Source organism: Engraulis encrasicolus, chromosome 24 (assembly GCF_034702125.1).
Source record: "Engraulis encrasicolus isolate BLACKSEA-1 chromosome 24, IST_EnEncr_1.0, whole genome shotgun sequence".
NCBI lineage: Eukaryota > Metazoa > Chordata > Actinopteri > Clupeiformes > Engraulidae > Engraulis > Engraulis encrasicolus.
In genome coordinates, this window is record NC_085880.1 from 11,048,757 (window position 1) to 11,063,756 (window position 15,000).

Here is a 15,000-nt window from a genome sequence, read left to right on the forward strand (position 1 = left end):
CCCGCACACCAGTATGCACACAGCGATGTTCACACACAATGATGCACGCAAACGCAAACACACACACACACACACACACACACACACACACACACACACACACACACACACACACACACACACACACACACACACACACACACACACACACACACACACACACACACACACACCAACCATCAACCCATGAACCCAAACAAACAAACTGTTGTTTCCGTGACTGCAGTGATGACCGTGCCAAGCTCAAGCCCTTCCCTCAGCCCATACATATGCATGTCCCTCGCAACCCAAACAAGGGCCCAGTCAAAACAGCAGGCAAAACAAGGTGACATCAGTGACAGCTAAAGGGGACTAGGAGCTAGGATCAGGGAGACAAGCCCTGGCATGCCACGCACTGACATTGTCACATGCCTATCATGCCTGAAATGCCATACGTGACTTGACTAATACTAGTTATTTCCAACTGGCCTTTGTATAGAATATTTTATATAGACATTTAGTCACAATCTTTTGTGTACAATTCTACTGATGTCTATTGCGAGATCGGGATTCCATCAGTTTCTCTTACGTTGTGTTCCAACTGTGTGCCTGCCTATATGTTGCCTTACAGTGTTTTGGGACCATGTTCATTGTGATATCCCACTTTAATAAACTGAAATTGAATTGAATTGATTGAAATTGACTTGAATCTTTCATCCTCACTTCCTTTGCTGCCCTTGTTGGCATAAGACGCCATGACAAATTGCCTACATACAGACTTTCTGTCAACAATAATATCAAATAGCAACATATATATTTGTCTGTAATTATCTGTCATTATGTCTTTAAATAAGTACGCTGTATCATATAGTACACCATTGTTATGCATATACCTGTACTGTATATCAAGGTCATTATATTCTACACAGCTAAACTGCTATTTGACAACATAAAAAACACTGAGGATATAGAGTAGATTGGTGTACCGTCGTAATACATTGGGTTTAGGCTTGTTTATTTGTGGTAGTTGCAAACAAAGAGGAGCCAAGCGCTTTTCTTCTTTTCCCTAATAAAATTCCAAAGGTTTTTTTCATGGCCTCCTCTGGGTTAAATGAACAAAGGTCATTATAGTCCACCCTTTGCAGTGTACCCCTGTCAAGACCGAGGCTCATTCTGTGAACATGGGTCCACAGACAGTAGGCTAATAGAGCCAAATAGAGCTCGAAAGTGACGTCACTTCCCCCGATTTCATGGGACCTCAACGGCGTTTTTAGCCGAAAATCGTAGCATGTAATCCAATGGCGGTATTAAAATTATATTTCGATCCCCTTCGAGTTGTGCCACGAGCTCCATATATGTTGTTTCTGATATTTTTGCTTAATTTTTCGTACGAACCCCCAAACTTTTTAGAAAGCTGTTTCTTCACATTTTTCATGCCGGTGGCCTCGGAACAAAACATTGATACTTCTGCATGAATAATCTTTATCTAGCCTCTTAAACAGCATATTTGTAGCACAACGCATATCATGACTGAGATCAGAAGATATTTATACTTTTATATAACATGCTACCATGTTGTTAGATGGTCAGCTTAGGTCCCGTGAAACGCGGAACTAAGGGGCGGGACTTTCGAGCTCTATAGCCCTGGTTCTGAATAAGATAGCTGAAACCATGATGCCTTGTCTGATCATCAACATGTATACTGCTCACCAATTCTTCTCTGCTATTGCTAATGTAAATGCTATGAGGCTGCCTAGTCTTGCCATTGTGTACATACAACCCGGATCAAAACCCTGATCGCCCCTCTGCCATTGGCTGGATGGCTGAACACAATGCACACTACAGGCCTAGTTGGGATGCATAATAGATGAGCAGCAGCCCAGCTCGGGCTTCTCAGTAACAAAGAGTAGCATGGCCAGGTCACCACTGCACAGCTACAGCTGTCATGGAGCATGAGGATGATATGATGGGGGATGGGAAGGGGAATGGGAAGGATATGTACTTATGGATGTACAGGGCAACCCAAAAAGGCTCATACACACTTTAAACCTATGTAAAGTAGGTATTCATCAAAATAGATATTAATCATTTTCAAAGTGTAATATCATTTAGACATCACTTTAATGTTTTGTCACCACTCATTCTCAAACCTAAAGTCTATGTTATTATGAGACCTGAAACATTCACTGAAAGTGAATGCAGCCAATGAAAGTGAATGCACAAAAAATCTAAAGGAGAATTGTGCCTGCATCACATCGTCACCATTGCCTGGAACAGAATGGATGTCGGTTTGACAACAGGTGGTAATGTAACAATAAAATGATGTCTGTGAGTTCTATTGCAATTTGAAAATTACATTAATTAAAAAAACACCTACTTTACAATGACCTTAAGTGTGTGTACATTTTTGGGGACACCCTGTATTTGTGTGTGAGCACAACTGAGTCAAATACTCAATACATTCAGTCTGAAATCACAGCTCTTCTTGGAGAGCACACTGACAAGACACAAGACTGAATCTAAACACGATTCAATCATTTTAAAATGTCCTATTTTGTACAGTCATTTTTGTTACAGAGATGCTTCCAGTTAACTGCTGAACTTGTACATGTTGTGATCGTTACAGATACTTGACTCAGGTGTTGCTCACACACATGAAATAAGGCAAAAACACAAACACAAACACACACACACATACACACTCACACAAACTCAGGCCCGTAGATGCTAGTACGGTACCCATTGTATCATCCGTGGGGACAGATGAAGTTTCTGCATCGGGGTCTGGGCTCTCTGTGTATGGAATGAGCAGTGATGAAAATTACACATACACTCATGGTCACGCTCACACACATACACACACACACACACACACACACACACACACACACACACACACACACACACACACACACACACACACACACACACACACACACACACACACACACACACACACATTCAAATGTACACATGAACATGAATAACGGCACTCCAACAGAAACAATGGAACAAGTAACACGTGAAAAATGACACATTACGGTGTGAAGGGGAGGTTATCAGCGATATGTGACACCTAGTTACTGTAAGATGCTTCCTGGTCATTCAAATGAACTCTTTCAAGTCTTAGGATTCATCATCATCATAGGATTCATCGTCCTCAGATTCAGGTCATCAGATTCAGGTCATGAGAACGAACTTACTGTATATTTTTTTAGCACAAAGAGGGGAAACAAATTGTTTCTTTAACTGTAAATAATGCAGCTTAAGCAGGGCAAACGATATACTAAATTGTGTAGGCTTTAAATACACGTGTGGACTGGAGGATACATGTATGGTCAGCTTGCATGTGTCTGATAATAAAAGTCTCAAAAGCCTGTGTAGCAGTGAACGCCAATGTACATGTGAGGGTTGGCTTGTGTATCTGAATCAGTTCTTGTGAGCTCAGAGCTATGCCATTTCATGTGTGTGAGAATATGTATCACATCCGGAAAAAAGGGTAGACGTATAAAAGTATGAGTGAGCCTATTTAGTATGCATGCATGGTGTGTGTGTTCATGTGTGTGTATTTGTGAGTGTACTGTATGTGTCTTAATGTATGTATGTATGCGTGTGTGTGTGTGTGTGTGTGTATACACCCACTCACCTGAAGGAGAGCCGTGCGTAGGTGGCGTGACCTTGGTTTTGACCTCTGTCAGCTTGGATATACTGCTGGACCTGTTCTTAGCCGTGAGCCCTCCATGCCCCGACGGCTGCCTCAGGCCCAGCCGCAGTACCGTTTCGGCGGACACCCTGCTGGCCGTGCTGCGCACCCCCACTGTAGCCTCCGAGTCGCTGCGGGCCGAGACGGAGCCCACGCGGGTGCGGCGAGGCTGCGCCAGCATGTCGATGCGCGAGGGCGGCTTCCGGCCTGATGGGGGCCGAGACGTAGAGCTGGTGGTGGACACCTACAACATCAAAAGGACCACATTTAAATGAGCTTCTGAAAATACACGTAAGGATGGGATATAAGCTTCCGGAATCAGCAATGGAAATAAGCATCAAAGCTTTATCATATTAGTTGTAGTAGTAGTAGCTTTATTGTCCTCCGTGAGGGAAATTTCTTCTAGTGAAAGGAGCGTAAGACATAAAAACAAACACAATACAGTCAGATTCTCAACCCTGACTATTTTTTTTTCTGTTTAAGTATGTGGTGCTGTTTATGTGGAACTAAATCATGCATTTTCTTTTATATAACAACTGAGAACGTCAAATAACATCATTGATTCATGCATTCACCTCTGAAGCCACCGAGACACGGTCGGCGTCCGCCAGGTCGTTGTCCGAGGTGTCCCCCAGCCGGGCCCTCCTCAGCAGGGACGCCCGCGTGGGCCTGGGCGTGGGCAGAGCTCCGGCCCCGCTCTGCTGCTGGCTGCTCTTGGTGGCCAGGCTCCCCGTGCTGGCGTGCAGCGAAGTCTTGCTGACCCGGGAGGAGGTGCCCCTGATGTGGTGGAGGGAGGTGGACGAGGAGGCCTTGTGGAGCACCAGGTCCTCGGTGGAGGCGAAGTGGCCGCCGCGCCCGCCGTAGGAGCGGCTGGACGGAGTGTCCTGGTCGGAGGAGAGCACGTCCGACATGGTGGAGAGAGGGTGCGAGGAGGTCAGGTCGTCGTCGGTGAGGTCCAGCGAGGGCTGGCGTCCCCGGGTAGAAGACGCCTGACCGGCGGTGGTGGTGCGGCTCTTGGATTTCTTGTCCAGGCGATCGCGGGCCGAGGCTGCGTTGGCGGTGGTCGTGGAGGACGTGCCACCGCCACCGCGTGTCGCCATGGAGGCCGTGCTGGCGTTGCTCTTCTCCCGGTGCAGACTGCTGAGGGAGCGCCTCTTCACCGGCTGCATCGCCTTGGCAGCGGCGCGCTCGGCCTCGGCCGCCGTCTGGCTCACCGTGCTGTTGGTGTCCACGTCCGACTCCGGAGATATCGAGCCCCCGCCGCCACCACCGCCGCCGCGATGACGCTGGCTCTTGGAGAGCGAGGACGAGGAGGTTGCTGAGATGGTGTTAGAGCCTCCACCTATAGGGGAAAGAAAGCATTGCACACCAACGTAGTTTTGCTGAGGTGCTGGCCACTTGTGAATTCAAACATCGATAAAAATATCAAAGACAACGCACACTCTGCTCCATGCTTTATTGGATGAAGTGACGTTTCAGTCATCTGGCCTTCTTCAGACCAAACACAAATACAATACATACAGACATACACAGCAAATTCTGCAGTGATCATTTAACACTTAGAGAGTTGATTTGACATCATTTGGACTCAAATGAACTCTCTAAGTGTTGAATTAACACCGCAACATTTACTGTGTACATGGGTCAGTGACGTTTCAGCAGTAGCAGACATCAGGGCGGTACCGCTGTCATTTTTGTTTTTTTTTCGGTTTGCTTGTTTGTTTTTTGTTTTAAGTGTACTATCTCAGAAGCATATTCATTGCAGCATATCAACCACTAATTACTACTTTATGGGCATTACCGGTAGATGCCGTTGCACCACCTGACGCCTGAGCCCCCAAAAATGTCTTTGACCCCTGTTTTATTGGATGACTCTGGCCGTCTTTTAAGCCATTGTGTCCTGGAGCGACATATATGAGTGCATTTGAGTGATTTGAGCTGTTTATTAAAGATGTGAGTATGTTACATCTGAATGAACACTATACGAGTGCAAAATGAAGGTTCTAGATTTTAAATGTAACCTATTTCATGTTTGTATGTGCTTCGGAGGCTGAGATATTTAGGATTTAATAGGCAGAGGGCACAATGGGTTAACTTACAAGTACAATACAAACCCTATAAAAATGCCACTTGCTAATTCAACACTTGGCCAACACAGACCAAATCCACTCTAAAAAATATGCTAAATAGACTCTCTAAGTGCTGAATGAATGCTTAGTGTGTACATGCAGACAGACATCCTACATACCTCTCTTGTCCTGCCTCACGCCCTCGTCACGGAGCTTGGCCTCCAGGAAGGCCATGACGGCCTCCGTGTCCTTCAGCAGGGTGGCAGTGTCCATGGACCCGGCCGAGTCGCTGCGTTCGCGCCCCTTGGTGGCCGTCGGGGGGGCAACCCCGCTGCCGTCCCCGCGCCCGATGATGGGGATGAGTTCGGTGGGGACGGCGCCGCTGGGCCGATCGATGGTGAAGCTACCCTGTCTGACTAGCGGGCGTCCGCCTGACTTCTCTCCGGTGTCGCTACCGCTGCCACGCCCCTCCTGTCCACTACCCGTCCCACCTCCTCCTCCTCTCCGTTTTCGACCGCCCTCCTTGCTCTCTAATATCACCGCTGCTACCCCATTAGCTGTGACAACCCCCACAGGCTTGCCCTCCACGAGGCTGTGGCCGTCACCGCCCCCGTTGTGGTTCTCCTTCTCCTGGGGCTCGGTGTCCTGCTTCTCCCCGATCTCTGAGCGCAGGCCCAGGCCCAGGGCGCCCAGCGCCGCCTTGCTGCCCAGCTTGGCCTTGTCGTCGGCGGGCAGCTGGGGCAGCGTCCTCCTCTTGCGCTCCTGGGTCAGGCTGGAGGGCGTGGAGCCGGTGCTCCTCTGGGACAAGGTGGAGTCGAAGGCCTCGGCCTCTGCAATGGGAGGCAGAATACAGAGCGTGATTTTAGTGCTTCTAGAATTTTGCTGGAACATTCTACAGCTCCAATGGAACTTTGTGTAAAAAATTATTCTGAGTAAGTGTGACGTCATATAGTGAGAACTTGGGGTAGCCATGATCTAACGGCTTAGGTGCCCTTGAGCAAGTTTTTCACTGAAACAACTGGAATATTTACACTAATCTTAAGCGACAACACGAGAAATGGAAGTCCTGAGTGAACAGTATTTGATTATATCACCACATTTTTGCATGCAGTACATTTCCGCCATGTCAATACAATCTAAATCTAAATGATCTAATAAAATATTAATGAAGCACACTATGACACAGAATTGAATCATTATATTCACAGCAGCACAACACACCTGGAATGAAAGCACTTGCTGTATACACAAAAAAGAAACCCCGTCATGTAGAAGCTAATTCATCAAAAGATACACCAGCTTTTGTTCCGTGTAGTCCCTGCATGCTATTAAGTCCACCACCATCAGCAGCAGCAGCAGCAGTGCAGCTGTGTCACCCAATAGGGAGCCCTCGCTGCAGTGACTTTGCAGAGAGGTCATTGGCTCCTTTTGTGTATGCCAGTGCAGGCATGGGAGAAGATAATTAGCTTTCTGAATAACTCTGGCCGCTTCAGCTCGCTGGAGCATTAAAACAGACCTGCACGTCTAACAAGGGGTCACCCTCTCTCTCTCTCTGCCTCTTGGAGAGGGCTGAATCCCAAATGCTCAAGTGTTCACTATACACTGTGTAGGGTTCAAAAGATAATATGGACTCAGGGTCATCCTCTGTCCTTTGGAATCTAGCGCTGAGTCCCGGAATGTTAACTTGTCTCCCGTAGTGTGCTATGTGGGTAGTAAAATAAAAGGACATGGACCAAGGGGCACTCTCTGCCATTTTGAATGCATGGCTCAATCCAAAACAGCCACTTGCTCCCTTGGTGGTGTGCTGTGTGGATAACGAAACAGAGTAACTGTATCTAGTGCCCTAGATAGCGCACTACATAGGAAACAACTGAACATCGTATTGTCATAGATAAGGCAATATCTCAGAGAACAAGGCAATGTCAACTAGAACAATCCTTTCAGTGTAAGTATAGTATACAGTTAGTATGGGGATGGAAGGAAGCACCCACCTCTCTCCTGGTGGACGAATGCAGAGGGTTCCGCTCCGGAACCTTCGGGGTCTGTGCGCGTGTGATTGGCTGCGTGGCTGGCCCATTGTGACACCCAGTGGGGACTGCCCACGGCAACCTGCTCGTCAATGATGACCTGTACAGGGGGGTGGGGGAGAGGGGGATAAGGAGGAAGAGGAAGGATACAGAACACAGATTATTGTAAAATACAGAAGAGGCTAAGCAGAATGTGAATTTCAATCATTTGGTGCAGTGAGGAAAATGAAGGCAATATCCAGAGTGAGATACAGAACAGATTAAGCTCCATAATTGGGACATAGACATAATACTTTTCAAGGACGTCTTGCATATCACATTCAATTTACATTAAGGTAATATGTACCTGTACCCGTAACACCCAACCTTGCTGGATGGGTGACTGGAGGAAAATTATGGGTAACGGTACTCCTCAATTATCACTCTAATGAAAGCTATGAGCTATAGCCAGGACAGCCTATATAGCCCGCCTCATGTCATCATGCTAAAGGATGAATTAGGAATTAGGCAGCTATGCCAAGTAGCTGAAACACTCCACTCCACTCCACAGTGGTGTGTGTGTGTGTGTGTGTGTGTGTGTGTGTGTGTGTGTGTGTGTGTGTGTGTGTGTGTGTGTGTGTGTGTGTGTGTGTGTGTGTGTGTGTGTGTGTGTGTTTGTGTGTGTGTGTGTGCATGTGGTGTGGGGGCATCTTATCCAAGGCTGTCTGATACCTTGTGAATAATTGATGCACTTGGCGAACTAAATTAAAATGTTGGGTGGAGCGTGCGTGGGGAGTGGGCGGGTGGGATCGATAATTCTGTGAGTGAGCGAGCTCTCAGTCTCTACGGACAACATAAGACTTCACTGGCATGCGTAATGCACACTACATACATGTCCCCTGCAGGCAACATGATTGCATTAACCTCGACACTACACTTATCCACTACCTTATCCAATTATCCACTACTACTACTTATCCACAGTGATGTGAGGAGCGAGCAGTCCACTTTGATGTTAACACCTTATGACGGAGCTAAACTGAACAGTTAGAGCATAGTAGAGAATGGAATTTGGCCTTATTACAGTAGGTGACAATAATTGACTGAGTGGCTCCTTATGCCGTTTAAAACCCATAATATATATAAGCCTAATCTTTAAGTCTACAGATGAGTGAGAAGAGCTTCTCTAATGCATTAATGCAACCCCATGGCTTCATAGACGCTGACTTTTGAACTGAGTGCTAAAACAAGTTCAATAGTCCATTTTCACTTTGTCACAGAATGTGCAAAGACAAGACAAAGAATTTGATTGACCTAACAATTTTTATTTGTTCACCTGGTTCCCTGGTGTTACAGCAAATCTCTGCACTCTCCGTCACCACCCCCTTGGTTTTAGCCTAGTAAGACACAGACCCTGTGATAAATTAGCTGAGTTATCCGAATGGCAACATAACATGTTACTAAAGGCCTTGTGTACTGTCATAGTGGTGTAGGACTATGATAGTTAAGTTTTTTCAGTGCCTATTACAGCGTTCCATTAGTGGAATGGTGAGCATTGAGGGGCTACACAAAATAAACCCTTTCACCTATCAACTTGAGGTGAAAACATTCACAGAGAGGGCTTAGTTTTGCATGTTTAACAGTGAAAGTGTCATCCCATGCCACCTGCAAAGCTGCACAGTTCCACGAGTCTTTTCACAAAATCACATGCATGAGATGCAAGCATTCTATAGCATTTTCTCTGCGGAAATACTGTGTAGTTAATTCATAGCATATACTGTATATGTACATACAAACAAATATTGAATATGCTCTGCAAAAGCTATTGTGCTCGAATAGAATAACGCCCAAGCTGACTCATGGGAAATATATATCCATGCATATCGCTGAGCTCTGCTGAAAAATAAATGGGAATTTTATAATACACGGCCATTCAATCAGAGGCATTCACATTCATGTGCTGTAGCCCCGTCATGGACTTCTTTCAATAAAACATGAAGAGAGGACATGTAATTAAGCTTATGCCCCCAAGGATGTAGGTCGTAGTATCTTAAAGTCTCCTTTAAGACGCTGCAGTGGTTACCCCAGCCTTCTGTGTATGTGTGTGTGTGTGTGTGTGTGTGTGTGTGTGTGTGTGTGTGTGTGTGTGTGTGTGTGTGTGTGTGTGTGTGTGTGTGTAAGTGTGTGTGTGTGTGTGTGTGTGTGTGTGTATGTGTGTGTGTGTATGTGTGTGTCAGTGTGTGTGTACGTGTGTACGTGTGTGTTTGTGTACTGTGTCCTGTGTACGCTTCCTTTCATACAATTCATGATCATGTGAGCACTCTACTAGATTATGTGAGTGAATGTGTGTGCGCATGCATGCGTGCGTCTGTGCATATAGTATGTATGTGTATATGAGGCATGAGTGTGTGTATTAGGCATGAGTGTGTGTATGAGGCATGAGTGTGTGTATAAGACCATGTTTCAATGTGTGTAAGTGTAGGCTCCCTGAAGAGAGAAAGAGGTGGTGGTTGGGGGGATGCTATTTCTCATATTGCTCCTTAACTAGGTCAGAGCCTGGGAGTGGGCAGCCCCCATCCCGTCCTGCTCCATTCTGGACGCTCTCTGAATAACAAGGAAGTGGTCAGAGGGTCTGAGCCGAGCAGAAGCAAAGACTGACTTAGAAACTCAAATTAGTTTAGCCGTACACACAGACGCACGCACGCACGCACGCACGCACGCAATACACACACATTCCATTCTTCCGCACAGTCAGTGTTTTCCGGCCTTCCTCAGGTCTGGCTGGGTAATGGGAAATCCTTTAACATTCCTGACTGCATCTCCCTCCTTCACTGCCCTTCACAAAGCCGGAAGCCCCACTGACCGCTAACGGTAGGGAGCAGCCACACACTTACACTTACACGCACACACACATACATGGACGCATGCGTGCACACACACCACTCATAATCTGGCAGTTTTCCAAAATCACACTGGGACTTCCCCAAAAGGAACCCCTCTGCCCAACCCCCCCCCCCCCCTCTCTCTCTCACACACACACACACACACACACACACACACACACACACACACACACACACACACACACACACACACACACACACACACACACACACACACACACACACACACACACACACACACACACACATACACACACACACAGGCAGCCTACTTTGGTGGGTAATTTATCAGCCAATTGCCATTCTGCATCTCACATGTGAACCTAACTTAGCCCCATTCATTAGTGCAGCTCAAGACTGACTGATTTGGTGCAGGCCATATGGTAATGCTATTTTAAATTCACGATTCAATTTATACACACACAAGGCGGCTGGATTCCCGTCAGGTGGTGGATCCTGGGTCCTGGATCATTGTGCTGTATAGTGTATAAGTTTGGCATCAAATCAATTGAAATACCAATAAGAGACCATTTAAAGTTATACGGTAACTGAAAATGAGATCACTTTACGAACTCGCTTTAAATAGCAAATAGTAATGACTTTTCACAAATTATCGTCTCATCAAAAGTTGTTTTACATCTTCCGTCTTCTGTACAGTTCAGCGTTGAGCCATGGGTTGAGCCATTTAGAAACACTAGTGCAAGGGATACGAAAGTCTCCCTGTTGCAAAATGCTTTGATTTAATATTTCAATCAACCTCCAAAGCCACGAGTCAGCAGGTCATGCCTGCGTGCACACAGCTGGTTATGCTGACTCAGCATCCCCTGTGTGTCTGTCGGCCCCATGTGTCCATGCCATGCAGTAGTAATGATGAAGATGATGAGGATAATAACGCTGAGTCATGTTTACCTCGGTTGTTTTGCTGCTGGGCTTCTTGCTGTCGCTGGCCTTGCCCTCCGTCTTCTGTGGGCCGCCTCCGGGCCGCTCCTGGCCCGCCTCCAACCCGAACACCTGAGGGACACATTACATCACATTACCTTACATTATTATACATTACACTTAGCTGATGCTTTAGAGGTTAGGTGCCTTGCTCAAGGGCACCTCAGCCATGGAGTGAGATAGGGAGTGGAAGGGTGGGATTCGAACCTGCAACCCTCTGATCTAAAGCCCATCTCCTTAACCACTAGGCCACGGCTGCCCACACTTGACAGTTATTACTCATTGGGAATATGCATGGTCTGATTCCCTAGGAGCAACCTGCATTCATAGGTTACAATCCAGTGTCGCATATTCCAAATTACAGTAAACAGTACTTTGTTTTCCCCATCCGATTCAACCAGGGGATAATTGAACCAGGCTAATCACCAAATTTAACGTCTAAGGTGTCAATGGATAATTGGAAATGTCCAGAATATTCAAAAACTGCAGAAATGCAATTGCTAACTTTGACTTCTAACTTTGGGCAAATGTTGTTGTCTTTATATGAATCTGAGCTCTGAGATTTCAAGTTGACACAATGGTGGGCAACTTTTAAATCCACTGATGCCTAACCATAGTGTGTAATGTAATCTCGTAAAAAATACTGGTATAAAGTTTAGTAGAAGCTTGTTGAAGTGAAAGTCATTCACTATACACAGAGCATGTCTTGTGTATGGTATCTGTACATTCTCTAGCAGAAAACCAATTGAAGTTTAACTAAATTACAGCTCCTCATCACAATGCTGTGTAGCATAGCATGGAATTACATGCACACGTACAGGCACACACACACACACACACACACACACACACACACACACACACACACACACACACACACACACACACACACACACACACACACACACACACACACACACACACACACACACACACACAGTGTGTATGTGAACGTGTGCGGCAAGCACACAGAAAAACATTCAGGACAGAAAAAAACATGTGCAGCAAGCACACAGAAAAAATAGCTAAAAGCTTTACTACTACACACCAAATTTTGCTGCTTCTCTTCCTTTCACTGACCACTTTAGGACTCCTAATCAGAAGCAACACAATGCTGTTTACACGTGGGCCCCCTCCTTACGTAAGTACTTCATAATGACATGGGGGGTGTTTACCTCCTAGCCTTTGTCACATTCATGTGCAATCCAGAATGTCACTACCACTGGTCTTGCTTGAATAATATAAAATGGCTTCAAATAAACAGTGCACCTCCCTTATCCCAATATCCGAGTTCTCTCCTCATAGTACTATTCCCCAATGTGTGCAGAGGGACCGTGGGTATGCATTATCTTCAAAGATGAAAAAATTAAATTGGGGTTGAAGGGGCAGGGGATGGGCCAGTGAAATTAAAGTCCATATGCCTCTGTGAATAGATGTGATTTCAGGTGCTTCTTGAACGTAGCCAGTGTGGGGGCCTGGCGTATGTTGGGAGGTAGACTGTTCCAGAGCGTGGGGGCAGTAACACAAAAAGCTCTGTCACCAACAGTACGGAGTCTGGCTCGGGGGATGATGAGATTGTCCTTTTCAGAAGACCGCAGAGACCTGGACTGGGAGTGGGGTTGGAGGAGTTCAGAGAGATACTGAGGAGCAAGAGAGTGAAGTGATTTGTATGTCAGCAGGAGAATTTTCAGCCATCTTGCAGAGGGCTGCACTTCGGGCACTTGCGGATGACGCAAGGGGTGTGCAGTCTAGAAGGGGGTATGGTAGAGGGGGGCACACCTGGGACAGGTGTTGCTGTTGAACCCCCTTCAGGTGTCGTGGGCCCATCAACGAAACACCATAGATTGGGGGGGGGGGGGCACCTGACGCACCTGACGCCAGGTCCCACCTGACGTCCCCAATGACACCATTACCCTCTCCTACCCACCCTGTGATGACGATCAGCCCCACCCACCGTTCTAAGGTAAACAAGGACTGTAACACCTAGTCCCAGGTATGCGGTCAGGCACAAGCCTGGCTCAGAGAGGAGGACGTCCCTGCCATGCAGAGCCCAAGGCACTTAGGGAAAATAACATCACATCCTGTGTTTTTAAAACAGGCACTTGTGGAAAGAAATGCAGACAAATTGTAGTTTCTTTAGAGGGATAGACCTCCCACTTCAATTAAAAACAGATTTGTTGCACAACCATGGCAACCACAGATGGACGGATGTACATTAATTGATGGAGATGGAAGTCATGGGGGATGTGAGGGGAGAGTGAGAGAAGGAGGCTGAGAGGATGGGAAAGGCCTGTAATTATTACAACTGAGTCAGGGATGGCTCAGCCAAGGTTGCAGCCTCAATATTAGACTTGCCCAAGGTGTGACTTTTGGCTGCTGACTCCAGTGGATATTTCAAAATCAATTGCATTATGGTGACATCAATCAAGCCCCAGACAAGAACCTGCCTGCCGTTGCCAGCATCTGGCTAAAAGAGAGGAAGAGAGAGGGAGGGAGAGAGAGGGAGAGAGAGAGAGAGTGAGTGAGAGAGAGAGAGATAAAGACAGAAAGACAGAGAGAGAATGAGAGACAGACTGAACGAGAGGGTGTATAAAAAAAGAAAGAAGAAAAGAAAGCCACATTAAAGCTCTCAACTTAAGTGCCCCTGGAGGGGACAGTGGGTCACAGTGACAGAGGGGGTGGTGGTGCTGATGGTGGTGGTGGGTGAGATTTGGAAAGTGGAGAGTGATTTGGAAAGATTTTGAGTGGCCTCCTGGACAGCCCATTACCCATCATGCACCTGCCTCGAGGCTCCAGCCACTGTGCACCATAGACACACAGAATATCAGCTTATTTCATATTATTTTAGTGTCTGTAGAGAACACAGCAGCAGACAAGGCCACACAACACCACCACCAACATCCCCTGACAGCAGCAGCAGCAGTCACAACAAGAGCTCCAGGCCACAAAGTCCATCAAAGAACTTCTGCTCAAGGAGGTGTATGCAATTTAAATTTCCTTGTATGACCTGGGCATATGAAGAAACTGACAATAAAAGCTGGCTTGACTTGACTTGACTTGTGTATTCATTCAAATATATTCATTAAGACTAAATGTTACAACCTGCACCTGTCTGTACTTCCAGCACAACATTTTGTAACCAACCAATTCAGTCTGGCCAAGGCTCCCTCATTTTGATGTTGACAGATTTCAGTATGCAAGGTCTAAGTTTGAATGGTTCAAGTCATTGCAATACGTTATCTGAATGAGTCGGACGATTGGTTGCTGTAACTGCATCTTGAGGCATTTGATTGATGCAGGCTAAGCCTCCCTCATAGACACTCAAGGCGCATTCAGTCCGACTGAGAAACCTGCCAGTGCCCACAGGTGCATGCTGCAGGTCTGAGTGTTCGACAACCGGA

The 15,000-nt window shown here is 46.6% G+C and overlaps 1 protein-coding gene across 1 annotated transcript in view; it reads right to left on the reverse strand.

Moving 5' to 3' along the window:
* The window catches only part of cep170aa (centrosomal protein 170Aa), a 100,437-nt gene that overhangs the window by 14,138 nt on the left and 71,299 nt on the right, over nucleotides 1-15,000 (reverse strand). Inside the window, exons 10-15 of the mRNA XM_063191201.1 lie at nucleotides 11,570-11,671; nucleotides 7,743-7,878; nucleotides 5,931-6,581; nucleotides 4,258-5,024; nucleotides 3,626-3,926; nucleotides 2,686-2,772 (exon numbers count right to left, since the gene is read on the reverse strand). Coding sequence (XP_063047271.1) covers nucleotides 2,686-2,772; nucleotides 3,626-3,926; nucleotides 4,258-5,024; nucleotides 5,931-6,581; nucleotides 7,743-7,878; nucleotides 11,570-11,671 — 2,044 coding nt within the window. The remainder of the gene's footprint in view (nucleotides 1-2,685; nucleotides 2,773-3,625; nucleotides 3,927-4,257; nucleotides 5,025-5,930; nucleotides 6,582-7,742; nucleotides 7,879-11,569; nucleotides 11,672-15,000) is intronic.